We start from the raw sequence: 11,899 nt of genomic DNA on the forward strand, positions 1-11,899 counted from the left end.
CACGAGCCAAGGCATGTTTTTTTTTTTCTGATTCTTTTTAGAGAGAGTGGAAGGGAGGGAAGGTGGGGAGAGAGAGAGAGAGATGCGAGAGCGACACTTCTGTTCGTTGCCTCCCTCACACGCTCCAACCGTACCTGCAACCCAGGTACATGTCCTTATAACCGGGAATTGAACCTGCAGCCCTTCCGTGCACAGTCCGACGCTCTATCCAGTGGGCCACACTGGCCAAGGCGAGTTGGTATTTTTTTAATGTCATCGTGCTGCCTCTGTGGAGACAGGCCGGTGGAGCCCAGAGCCCTCCTGCATGTCTCCGTGCCTTGCATCGCCTGGTTCTCAGGCTTCTAGAACCTTCCTCGGACAGCAGACAGGGGACTGCAGGGAAACCCCCGTGGATCTCCACTGTCCGCTGAGGTTTTTAGCGTGTGTGTTTTTTAATAGGTTTTCATTGATGGCAGAGAGGACGGGAGAGGGAGAGAGGGGTAGAAACATCCTTGATGAGAGAGAATCATCGATGGATCCGCTGCCTCCTGCACGCCCCACACTGGGGATCGAGCCCGCAACCCAGGCCTGTGCCCTGACCGGGAATCGAACCGGGACCTCCTGGTTTGTAGCTTTGAGAGGGTGTAAGACAGTGGTTCTCAACCTTCCGGCCCTTTAAATACAGTTCCTCCTGCTGTGACCCAACCATAAAATTATTTCCGTGGCTACTTCATCACTGTCATGTTGCTACTGTGATGAATCGTCCTGTAAATATCTGATCTGCAGGATGGTCTTAGGCGACCCCTGTGAAAGGGTCGTTTGACCGCCAAAGGGGTCGCGACCCACAGGTTGAGAACCGCTGGCGTAAGCGCTGGCGGGGGTTGGGAATCTGATGACTTGGCTCAGGAGTTGCAGACAAGACACGCAGCGCCACCTCGTGGCCAGAGCGGGAAGTGCGTCACCGCCGCCGATTTTGAGCCGCAAACTCATGGCCATTGACGGGGGTCTCCTCACCCCGCCGTCAGCCCGCGGGTGGCACAGTCCCGTCTGGGGAGTGCTGACGTCTGTCTGTCTAACTCTCTGACCCGCCCAGCCTCTCCGTGTGAAGTGGGCCCACCTCAAGCTGCCCTGGGTGGACCTCGACTGGCTCATCGACATCTCCTGCCAGATCACGGAGCTGGACCTGTCGGCCAACTGCCTGGCCTCCCTCCCGTCCGTCGTCCCCTGGGGGCTCATCCACCTGCGGAAGCTGAACCTCTCGGACAACCACCTGGGCGAGCTGCCGGGCGTGCAGTCCTCCGACGAAATCATCTGCTCCAGGTGGGCCTCCCTTGTGGCCGTGGCGCGGGGGGGCGTGAGCCAGGGGAGGGTGGAGTCTGCACCCCAGTTGTTGGCACCAGCCTCTGCTGCCTGTGGTCCCTGGCTGTGTGTGTGTTTTGGGGTTTTCTTTAAATATTTTTTATTGATTTCAGAGAGGAAGGGAGAGGGAGAGAGAGAGAGAAACATCAGTGATGAGAGAGAATCATGGATCGGCTGCCTCCTGCACGCCCCCCACTGGGGATCAAGCCTGCAACCCGGGCATGTGCCCTGACCGGGAATCGAACCGTGACCTCCTGGTTCCTAGGTCGACGCTCAACCACTGAGCCACACCAGCTGGCCTCTTGCTACATTTCGAACGCACACGCTCCTTTAGCCTCGTGCACGCGGAAAGAGAAAGGGCGGCCTCCGTGTCTGCAGGACCGGTTTCCCTCTTCCTTCTGATGCCTTCACTTCCTTCTCCCTTCCTCAGGCTCCTGGAAGTCGACATTTCCAGCAACAAGCTGGCCCACCTCCCGCCGGGGTTCTTGCACCTCTCGAAGCTGCAAAAGCTGACGGCTTCGAAAAACTACTTAGAGAAATTGTTTGAGGAAGAGAGTGGTATGTCCTGCCCTCCGCAACCTGACCTGATGGGTCGTCTCCTTCCTGGTGAGGATCTTTTGACCAAGGCACCCTTTCCCTCCCCCGTCTAGCCACCAACTGGATTGGTTTGCGGAAGCTGCAGGAGCTGGATGTTTCTGATAATAAACTGACCGAGCTCCCGGCGACGTTTCTTCATTCTTTCAAGTCACTCCACTGCCTGAATGTCTCCAGAAATAAGCTGAAGGTGTTCCCAGATGCCTGGGCCTGCCCGTTGGTGAGTCTCAGACCGGAATTCCCAGAGGGCTCAGTGCGCTGCCTACGAGTGTCACTTACCAGGAATGTCACTCAGGCCCGGCCGGCGTGGCTCCGTGGTTGAGCGTCGATCTAGGAACCAGGAGGTCACCGGTTCGATTCCCGGTCAGGGCACAGGCCTGTGTTGCAGGCTCAACTTCCAGTGTGGGGCGTGCAAGAGGCAGCTGATCCATGATTCTCTCTCATCACGGATGTTTCTATCTCTCTCTCCCTCTCCCTTCCTCTCTGAAATCAATAAAAAAAAAAAAATAGGTTTAAAAAAAAAAAGTAAAGAAAAGAAAGACATGTCACTCAGCATCCAGCAACTGAATATCTGAGGCAGGTAGCTCACCAGAAAGCCAGACCATGTGGCTCTGGGCTTGAGATTTGCACCGTCAGACCCACAGACGTTTCCATGGTTACAGCGTGCACATGGGGCACAGGATGGCTTCTGCCCAAGAAAGGGGGGCTCGGTTCCTTTCAGACGGCTCTAAACTAAGAATGAAGCAGAGCCCTGGCCAGTGTTGCTAAGTGGTTAGAGTATCAGCCCTCCCACCAAAGGGTCACGGGTTCGATTCCCAGTCCAGGGCACATACCTGGGTTGCAGGTTCATCCCTGGCCCTGACTGGGGCGTGGGCAGGAGGCAACCAATGGATGTCTCTCTCTCACGTCGATGTTTCTCTCCTCCTCCCTCTTTTCCTTCCACTCTTTTTTTTTTAAAATACATTTTTATTGATTTCAGAGAGGAAAGGAGAGGGAGAGAGAGATAGAAACAGCAATGATGAGAGAGAATCATGGATCGGCTGCCTCCTGCACGCCCCCTACTGGGGAGGGAGCCTACAACCCGACCTCCTGGTTCATCGGTCGGCGCTCAACCACTGAGCCACACCGGACAGGCCCTCCCGCTCTCCCTAAAAATCAATGGAAGACATTGATTAACAAAACAAAAAAAATAATAATAAAGAGGAAAGAATCCGCCTGCGTCGCACCGCCAACGAGATGGTGTTTCTGTTTCTTGGGAAGTTTGCTCGTTGGGGCGGACGGAACGGCAGAGAGAGTCTCTTCTCGCTGTGGGTTCAGAGCCAGGAAACTCGCCGTCAGCAGCGCCGGCGTTTCCAGTGCAAACATCTGCGTGTGGGAATCCGGCTGCTCTCCAGAGCGCCGGCCTGAATGGCCCCATTATCTCCACGGACAATGGGCCAGATGTTCTGGGCGGGAGGAGAAGGGCTAGGAGTCCCCCTCACCCCCCCCCGCCCCCTCCCCCCCCCCGCCCCCCTCCACCCCGTCTCCGTCCCTTCCTTGGAGCCAGGACGGGAAAACGAACCAACCACAGTGTGTAGCCTCTTAGTGAACTGAGTCCTATTTGTCACGGAGCCATGGTGCAGCGAGCGGTCTTGTTGCTATTTTGTTGTTAATCCTCACCCGAGGCTGTTTTTCCACTGATTTTTAGAGAGGGTGGAAGGGAGGGAGGGAGAGACACAGAGAGAGAAACATCCATGTGAGAGAGGCACATCGATTGGTTGCCTCCCGCACGTGCCCCAACCAGGGCCGGGGATCGAACCTGCAGTGGAAGTACGTGCCCTTGACCGGGAATCAAACCCGGGACCCTTCTCTCAGCAGGCCAACGCTCTGTCCACTGAGCTAAACCGGCTAGGGCTAGAGGTCTGATTTTTTTTTTTTTAATCAAATTTGGAAAGTCTTTCTCATCGGCAACGTCATGTTTACAAAGCAAATTCAGCCCGGGCCGGTGTGGTGCAGTGGTTAGAGCAATGGCCCGTGCGCCCATGGGTCGTTATGTGCGTTTCCCGGTCAAGGTCACGTGCCTGGGTTGCAGGTTCGATCCCCAGCCCCAGTCTGGGTGGGTGGGGGAGGCAACCAATCGATGTGTCTCTCTCACATCAATGTCTCTCTCGCTCTCTCTTTCATCCTTCCCACTTCCCATTCTCTCTAAAAATCCATGGGGGGAAAAATAGCTAATTCATGTCTTTCTCCTTCTCGGCAAATGGCTAGAAATGCTGCAAAGCATCCCAGAATGCCCTGGAGTGCCTGCCGGACAGAATGGCCGTGTTCTGGAAAAACCACCTGAGAGACGTGGATTTCTCGGAAAACGCACTCAGAGACGTCCCCCTGGGCCTCTTCCAGCTCGACGTGAGTCCCCGCGCCCCTCCCTGCCTCCCTCGCAGCGTCTGTGGGAAAACCACCCCGTTCGCTTCTCCCGTGGTTCCGAGGCACAAGGGGTGAAGGAAAGTTAAACCCCTGTCCCCTGGCTGGTGTGGCTCAGTGGGTTGAGCATCGACTTACGAACCAGGAGGTCACGGTTCGATTCCCGGTCAGGGCACAGGCCCGGGTTGCGGGCTCGATCCCTGGCCGGGCTAATTTCCTGCATCCTAAGACAACTCTCGAACCCACACTATGGAATCTCGGTCAAGGTACATCGGTCATGACCTATGGCTGCCCTTGGCCGGGAAACTGACTTCTCTCGTCGGCTCTCCCTCCCTTTAGCATTTTAAAAAAAGATATATATGTTTATTGATTTCAGAGAAGAAGGGAGAGAGAGAGAGAGCGAAACATCAATGAGGAGAGAGAATCATGGATCGTCAGCCTCCTGCACGCCCCCTGCTGGGGATCAGGGGTACAACCCGGGCGTGTGCTCTGATGGGGGATCCAGCGTGACCTCCTGGTTCTTAGGTTGTCGCTCAACCACTGAGCCAGGCCGGCCGGGCTCCCTTTGGCGGGTAACGGCGCCGTTAACTCCCTCCCTCTCTGCCCCAGGCCCTGGCGTCCCTGAAGTTGCAGGGCAACCAGCTGGTGGCCGTGCCCCCTCCGGAGAAGTGGACCTGCACGCAGCTGAAGACCCTGGATCTCTCCAGAAACCACTTTGGCAAGTAAGCGAGTCTCCGTCCCACAGGTTCTGAGTCCCATGTGACCCCGCCCAGCAGCCCCTCAGGGTGGGTCTCTCTTCCTTGGTTAGTGGCCATCACGAAGCGACCCAGGCTGGGGGCTTAAACAGCGGACATTTGCCCGCCTGGAAGGGCTCAGGGGTTGAGCGTCGACCTATGAACCAGGAGGTCACGGTTCAATTCCCGGTCAGGGCACATGCCCGGGTTGCGGGCTCAGTCCCCAGTGGGGGGCGTGCAGGAGGCAGACGATCCATGATTCTCTCTCATCATCGATATTTCTCTCTCTCTCTCTCCCCATCTTCCTTCCTCTCTCTGAAATCAATAAAAACATATTTTAAAATAAACCAAGAAATAAAATGAATAAAGAAAAAAACTTTTTTTAACGGTTTTGCCCATTGCTAAGCAATATGTATATAGGATGATTTTTAGAGAGAGGAGGAGGAGAGAGAGAGGAACATTGATGTGAAAGAGACTGAATAAAAAGCTGAAAATCTCCCAGCTGGTGCCGCTCAGTGGTTGAGCGTTGACCTAGGAACCAGGAGGTCACCCGCCGGTTTGATTCCTGGTCGGGCATATGCCCGACACGTTTTAAAATAAATAAATACGTAGTTTTGAAAATATACGGAAACTCAGCAGAACGTACACCCCAGTAGACGTGGTGAGATCCACTTTCCTCAAAGTGGCATCCGCTGGAGCGGGCATTCCCGCCGGGCCCGCCCCGCTCACACCTGCCTGCAGTGGAAAAGCCGGGAACCGGAAACCCGGAGTCAGGCCGGCCTTAGGTCGCCTTCTCCAGCCGTTTCTTTCCCCAAAGACTCGAACGTGCACACAACCGGCGTCCTTCGCAGGCTGGGGGCACAGGAATCTCGGTGGAATTCTCTCCCTTCTCTCTGCAGGCTCGGGTATTATACAGTCCCGGCCCCAATAGTAAGGTCTTTGTCCTGCTTTCCTCAAATCTTGACTCTTTTTTTTTCCTTCTCCTCCCCACAGAAATGAAGATGGACTGAAAACAAAGCGCATTTCCTTCTTCACCACCAGGGGGCGCCAGCGGTCAGGGACTGAGACAGGTGTGTGTGTCCGTACTGGTGATGAGGATGCTGGGCGGGCGGTACCCTGCTTTCTCCCGCAACCCGGGCATGCGCCCTGACCGGGAATCGAACCGTGACCTCCTGGTTCCGTGGGTCGACGCTCAGCCACTGGGCCACGCCGGCCGGGCCACTGTGACATTCGTACAGCCACCCTGTGGGATCTTGTGGAATCTACACGCAAACACGGTCACCCTCGGTCCCCTAGGTCACCCCGCTGGGCTGGCATTCCACAGGGAGTTAGGGTCCTTTCCCCCCGAACTCATCAGAGACAGAACGGTTTCGCTAGAATGTTAGTGCTGGTCACACGACAAGGCCCGTTCAGGGGGGACTATTTCTAGGAAAACCAGTTCTTGTTCATTCTCTTCTGTGAGGCGAGGTGGGGAGGCATACGGTGGGGGGCGGAGTGTATGTAGGTACGCCAGCCTTGTTTTTTTAAAAAAAATATATATGTTTTTATTGATTACAAAGAGAGGAAGGGAGAGGGAGAGGGGGATGGAAACATCTGGAAAGTTGAGGCCCTCATCGGGGTGAACAGAAAGAGGCCACCCTAGCCGGTGTGGCTCAGTGGATAGAACATTAGCCTGTGGACTGAAGGGTCCCGGGTTCGATTTTGGTCAAGGGCACGTGCCTCGGCTGCAGGCTTAACCTGGTTGGGGCGTGTGCGGGAGCCAACCAGTTGATGTGTCTCTCTCACAGCGATGTGTCTCTCTCTCTCTCCCCCTCTCCCCCTTCCTTCCGCTCTCCCTAAAAATCAATGGAAAAATATCCTCGGCTGAGGGTTAACAAAGTTAAAAAAAAAGAAGCAGCGCATGGCACACCTCTTCCCTCAGTGCTGTTATGCTCTCGGGCTGTTGGGCCTCGGGGAAGGAATGAGCCATAAAAGATAACTTGTTTGCAGAAGGATAGTAAAATTCCAAGTGAATTCACGCACGCTCAAGCAGTCCTATTTGTGCAGCGGCCTCGTCCAAAAATAATTTGGAACGGCCGCTTTTCCCGTAACCTGCAGACGCCGGAGTCATAAATAACTTAGGGATAAATCCTTGCCGTTCATAAACGCCGCGAGCCGTGCTCCCGCCCAGCCGGGCCGGGCCGGGCGATCCGGGGCAGGTGCCGCCTCCGTCTGGAGCGCAGGTCCTTCTCCACCCGTCCGTTCCTCAAAGAGGCTTCGTAAACACCAGGGCGAAACGGTAACGTTGGAAGGCGCCCCGGCCGACGCTCAGATGCGTTTCCCGCGGAGAAAGCCAGCCTTTCCTCTTCGTGAGGGTCTTCGGGGTGAAGGAGGGCAGGTTGAGGGTGATCATTCTTTTTCATTGGAAAAAAAAAGAGACTTTTTAAAAATATATACACACATATACAATTTTATTGATTTCAGAGAGGAAAGGAGAGGGAGAGAGAGAGAGAAACATCAATGATGAGATGAGAGGGAATCATGGATCGGCTGCCTCCTGCACGCCCCCTACTGGGGATCGAGCCCGCAACCCGGGCACGTGCCCTGACCGGGAATCGAACCGTGACCTCCTGGTTCATAGGTCGACGCTCAACCCCTGAGCCACAGCCTTTCCTCTTCATGATGGTCTTCGGGGTAAGTGAGGGCAGGCTAACGTTGGTCATTCTTTTTCATTGAAGAAAAGAAAAAGGAAGGGTTTGGGTTTTTTGTTAATCCTCACTTGAGGACATTTTTCCATTGATTTTTAGAGAGAGGAGAAGGCGGGGGAGACAGAGAGAGAGAGAAACATCGATGTGAGAGAGACACATCCACTGGTTGCCTCCCCCACACACCCCAGCCAGGGCCAGGGATTGAGCCTGCAACCGAAGTACATGTCCTTGGCTGGAATCGAACCCAGGACCCTTCATTCTGTGGGTCGACGCTGTGTCCAGTGAGCCAAACCAGCTCCAGGGCGATCATGCTTTCTAATTAAAAAAAAAAAAAAGGCTTGCCCTAACCGGTTTGGCTCAGTGGATAGAGCGTCAGCCTGGGGACTGAAGGGTCTCAGGTTCGATTCCGGTCAAGGGCATGTACCTGGGTTGCAGGCACATCCCCAGTAGGGGGTGTGCAGGAGGCAGCTGATCGATGCTTCTCTCCCATCGATGTTTCTAACTCTCTATCCCTCTCCCTTCCTCTCTGTAAAAAATCAATAAAAAAAAAAAAGATTACCTTTAAAAAAAAAGGCTTTTTGCACATTTTCGTATGCAACAGGGAAGTCCCGTACCAAGCCATCTCTACGTCAGTTGCGTGCTTGTTCCCATAGGGGGCGCTGCACGGCGCCCCATTCAACACTGTCGCTAACCAGGCGGCTTTCCGGTCACCGGTTTGGATATTCCGCTATCGTCTCCCCCAGAGCAGTCTCAGATGCCAGTTACCCTGTTCCCACTGACTCTGCAGCTCCGTGTGTGGGAAAAGCCAGAGTTGGGGGGCGGATGGGGAGGGGGGTGCTGAGATGAGGGCAAGGGGGCATCCTTTCAGCGCAACAAGAGCGTCTGGCTTCTCCCTCTCGCTGGTCTGGCAGAGACCCAGGCAGCAGGGCTTTGGGCAGCGGCTTCAGCTTGGAAACGCTGAGCTGAAAGGGACCCTCCGGAGCAGGGCCCCCCCCCCCGTCCCCCCTCCCTCCCTCCGCCCCAGGAGGGAGGGAAAGGCGCTTCAGAGATTCTGCCGGAACCCAGCCCGCTGACTCCCATCAGTGTGGGTTTCCAGGCCGGGAGCCAGGTTCTCTCCACTCGCACACTCGGGGCCCCGAAGACACAGGTCGGATGTGACCGTCATGCTGATCGCGTCATTACCCGGATGAATGAAATCGCTTCAATGCGAGAGAGTTGGCTTGTGGGGTTTTTGTTTGTTTGTTTGGTGATAAATGTATTTTTATTGCTTTCAGAGAGGAAGGGAGAGGGGGAGAGAGAGAAACATCAATGACGAGAATCATGGATCGGCTGCCTCCTGCACGCCCCCTACTGGGGATGGAGCCTGCAACCCGGGCACGTGCCCTGACCGGGAATCGAACCTGGGACCCTTTAGTCCGGGGCTGAGGCTCTATCCACTGAGCCACACCGGCCAGGGCCTTGTTCCCCCATCTTGGCCGCATCTCCAAGGCCACCCGGTGGGCGACACGCTAGGATTAGCATCCCTCAGCCGGTGGCAGGAGTGTCGTACTCGGAGGGGGGGCCGGTTCACGCCCACGTGGCCCCCCGGGCCGGGATGGTCCCGGGTCCGTCTCAGACGCGCCCCCCGCTCTCCCGTGTCTCCGCAGCGTGCCCGCTGGACTTCCCGGCCTTTCTCAGCGAGTCCCTGGAGGTCCTCTGCCTGAACGACAACCACCTGGACGCCGTGCCCCCCTCGGTGTGCCTGCTGAGGAGCCTGTCGGAACTCTACCTGGGAAAGTACGTGCGCGGCCCGGGGAGGCAGAGTGTCTGTCCGTCCGTCCATCATCCACCTGCAGACACGGCCAGGAGTCTGGGAGGGGGCGTTCAGGGATGGGGCTTAGTCAAGGACGAGCGGGAGGGGACGCAGGGGGGAGGGATGCAATGCGGCCGCCACGGCTACTCTGCTCAGTTATAAAGAGAAGAACTACCTGGCCAGCGTGGCCCAGTGGTTGAGCCAGCAGCTGCCCTTCCCACCCCCCCGCCTTTCCAGGGAGGACAGCTTTGGGATGAGGGTTTCAGTGGGATGCTCAAACTAGGGACCCACGATGTTGGGCTCGGGGTGCAGGCTCTCCGTGGCCCCTGCGGGCCTCTGAGGCTGACCAGCTGCTGCATGTGCGTGTGCGTGTGCGTGTCCTGTCCTCAGCAATCCAGGCCTGAGAGAGCTCCCTCCCGAGCTGGGGCAGCTGGGCAACCTCTGGCAGTTGGACATCGAAGACCTGAACATCAGCAACGTGCCCGCGGAGATCAGGAAAGAAGGTAAATAAACCGACGAAACAGAGTAGATCCAGAGACATAGATGGAGCCCATGGAACAGCCTGCGGAACCTCAGAGTCAGAGGGGAGGGGAGGGTGCGGGGAGGCGGGGGGGAGAGATTAACGGGGAACTTACATGCATACATGCATGGCCCACAGACACGGGCAAGAATGTGGCCAAGGCTTGAGGGGGGGGTCGGGTACAGGGAGGAGGGGGTGAATAGGGAAAAAAACACAATAACAACAACAAAAGGGACATCTGTAACACTTTCAAAAAATTAATAGAAGTCAGGCCCAGACAGTGTGGCTCCGTGGTTGAGCATCGACCTATGAGCCTGGAGGTCACGGTTCGATTCCCGGTCAAGGGCACACGCCCGGGTTGTGGGCTCGATCCCCAGGAGGGGGCGTGCGGGAGGATAGGGTTAGCGTTAGACGTAGGGTCCGACGGTCTAGCCAGGGGTGGGCAAACGTTTTGACTCGAGGGCCACAGTGGGTTCTTAAACTGGACCGGAGGGCCGGAACAAAAGCATGGATGGAGTGTTTGTGTGAACTCATATAAATTCAAAGTAAACATCATGACATAAAAGGGTACGGTCTTTTTTTTTTTTTTTAGTTTTATTCATTTCAAACGGGCCGGATCCGGCCCGCGGGCCGTAGTTTGCCCACGGCTGCTCTAGCCACTGAGCCAAACCGGCTAGGGCAGTGGTCGGCAAACCGCGGCTCGCGAGCCACATGCGGCTCTTTGGCCCCTTGAGTGTGGCTCTTCCACAAAATACCACGTGCGGGCGCGCGCATACAGTGCGATTGAAACTTCTCGGCCCACGCGCAGAAGTCGGTTTTCGGAGAGGAGGCAGACGAAACAAGTACACAAGACGCGTGTGGATGGGAGAGTGGGAAGGGGTCGACCTCAGCGCACGTACCTCCATCAGATGGAGGACGTTTTTAGCAAAGGCCGGCTGAGGAGGACCCTAATTAAGTTAATAACAACGTACCTACCTATATAGTTGCAGTTTAAAAAATGTGGCTCTCAAAAGAAATTTCGATCGTTGTACTGTTGGTATTTGGCTCTGTTGACTAAGGAGTTTGCTGACCACTGGGCTAGGGCTGCCATTGATTATTGGAGAGAGTGGAAGGGAAGGGAGGGACAGAAAGAGAGAGAAATATCGACGTGAGAGAGACACACCGATGGGTTGCCTCCCTCCCGCACAGGCCCCCAACCGGGGGTGGGCTGGGGATCGATCCTGCAACCGGAGTCCGTGCCCTTGACTGGGCATCAAACCAGGGACCCTTCTGCTCAAAGGCTGGCGCCCTACCCACTGAGCCACCCTGCCCTGTGCTCTGTGCCCAGGCCCCAAGGCCATGCTGTCCTACCTGCGCGCCCAGCTGCGGAAGGCGGAGAAGTGCAGGCTGATGAAGATGATCGTGGTGGGGCCCCCGCGCCAGGGCAAGTCCACGCTGCTGGAGATCCTGCAGACGGGGCGCGCCCCCCAGCCGGCGCACGGCGAGGCCACCATCCGGACCACCAAGTGGGAGCTGCAGCGGCCGGCGGGCGCCAGAGCGAAGGTCAGGGACGGTCTGGGTGCAGAGGCCCCGAGGGAGGAAGGCAGCTTCCCCGGCCACCCCTCCCTCCTCCGCAGAGAGCCCGGGAGGCCCCCAGCCTGGGTCTGAGGCCCAGGACATGGGCAGGGCCTGCCCCCGGGTGCTGTTTCCACCCAGCTCCGGCCGAGGGCAGCGAATTTCTTTCTTTTTTAATATATTTTTATTGATGTCAGAGAGGAAGGGAGAGAGAGAGAGAGAAACGTCCACGATGAGAGAGAACCATGGATCGGCTGCCTCCTGCACGCCCCGCACTGGG

At 56.4% G+C, this 11,899-nt stretch overlaps 1 protein-coding gene across 3 annotated transcripts in view; it reads left to right on the forward strand.

Moving 5' to 3' along the window:
• Positions 1-11,899, forward strand: part of LRRK1 (leucine rich repeat kinase 1) — a 53,620-nt gene that overhangs the window by 16,202 nt on the left and 25,519 nt on the right. For all 3 annotated transcript variants that reach the window (XM_059678304.1, XM_059678303.1, XM_059678302.1), the window contains exons 7-15: positions 1,073-1,299; positions 1,769-1,896; positions 1,989-2,152; positions 4,180-4,317; positions 4,942-5,054; positions 6,060-6,136; positions 9,400-9,529; positions 9,936-10,048; positions 11,393-11,607. In XM_059678304.1, coding sequence (XP_059534287.1) covers positions 1,073-1,299; positions 1,769-1,896; positions 1,989-2,152; positions 4,180-4,317; positions 4,942-5,054; positions 6,060-6,136; positions 9,400-9,529; positions 9,936-10,048; positions 11,393-11,607 — 1,305 coding nt within the window. The remainder of the gene's footprint in view (positions 1-1,072; positions 1,300-1,768; positions 1,897-1,988; positions 2,153-4,179; positions 4,318-4,941; positions 5,055-6,059; positions 6,137-9,399; positions 9,530-9,935; positions 10,049-11,392; positions 11,608-11,899) is intronic.

This window comes from Myotis daubentonii, chromosome 21, assembly GCF_963259705.1.
Source record: "Myotis daubentonii chromosome 21, mMyoDau2.1, whole genome shotgun sequence".
Taxonomy (NCBI): domain Eukaryota; kingdom Metazoa; phylum Chordata; class Mammalia; order Chiroptera; family Vespertilionidae; genus Myotis; species Myotis daubentonii.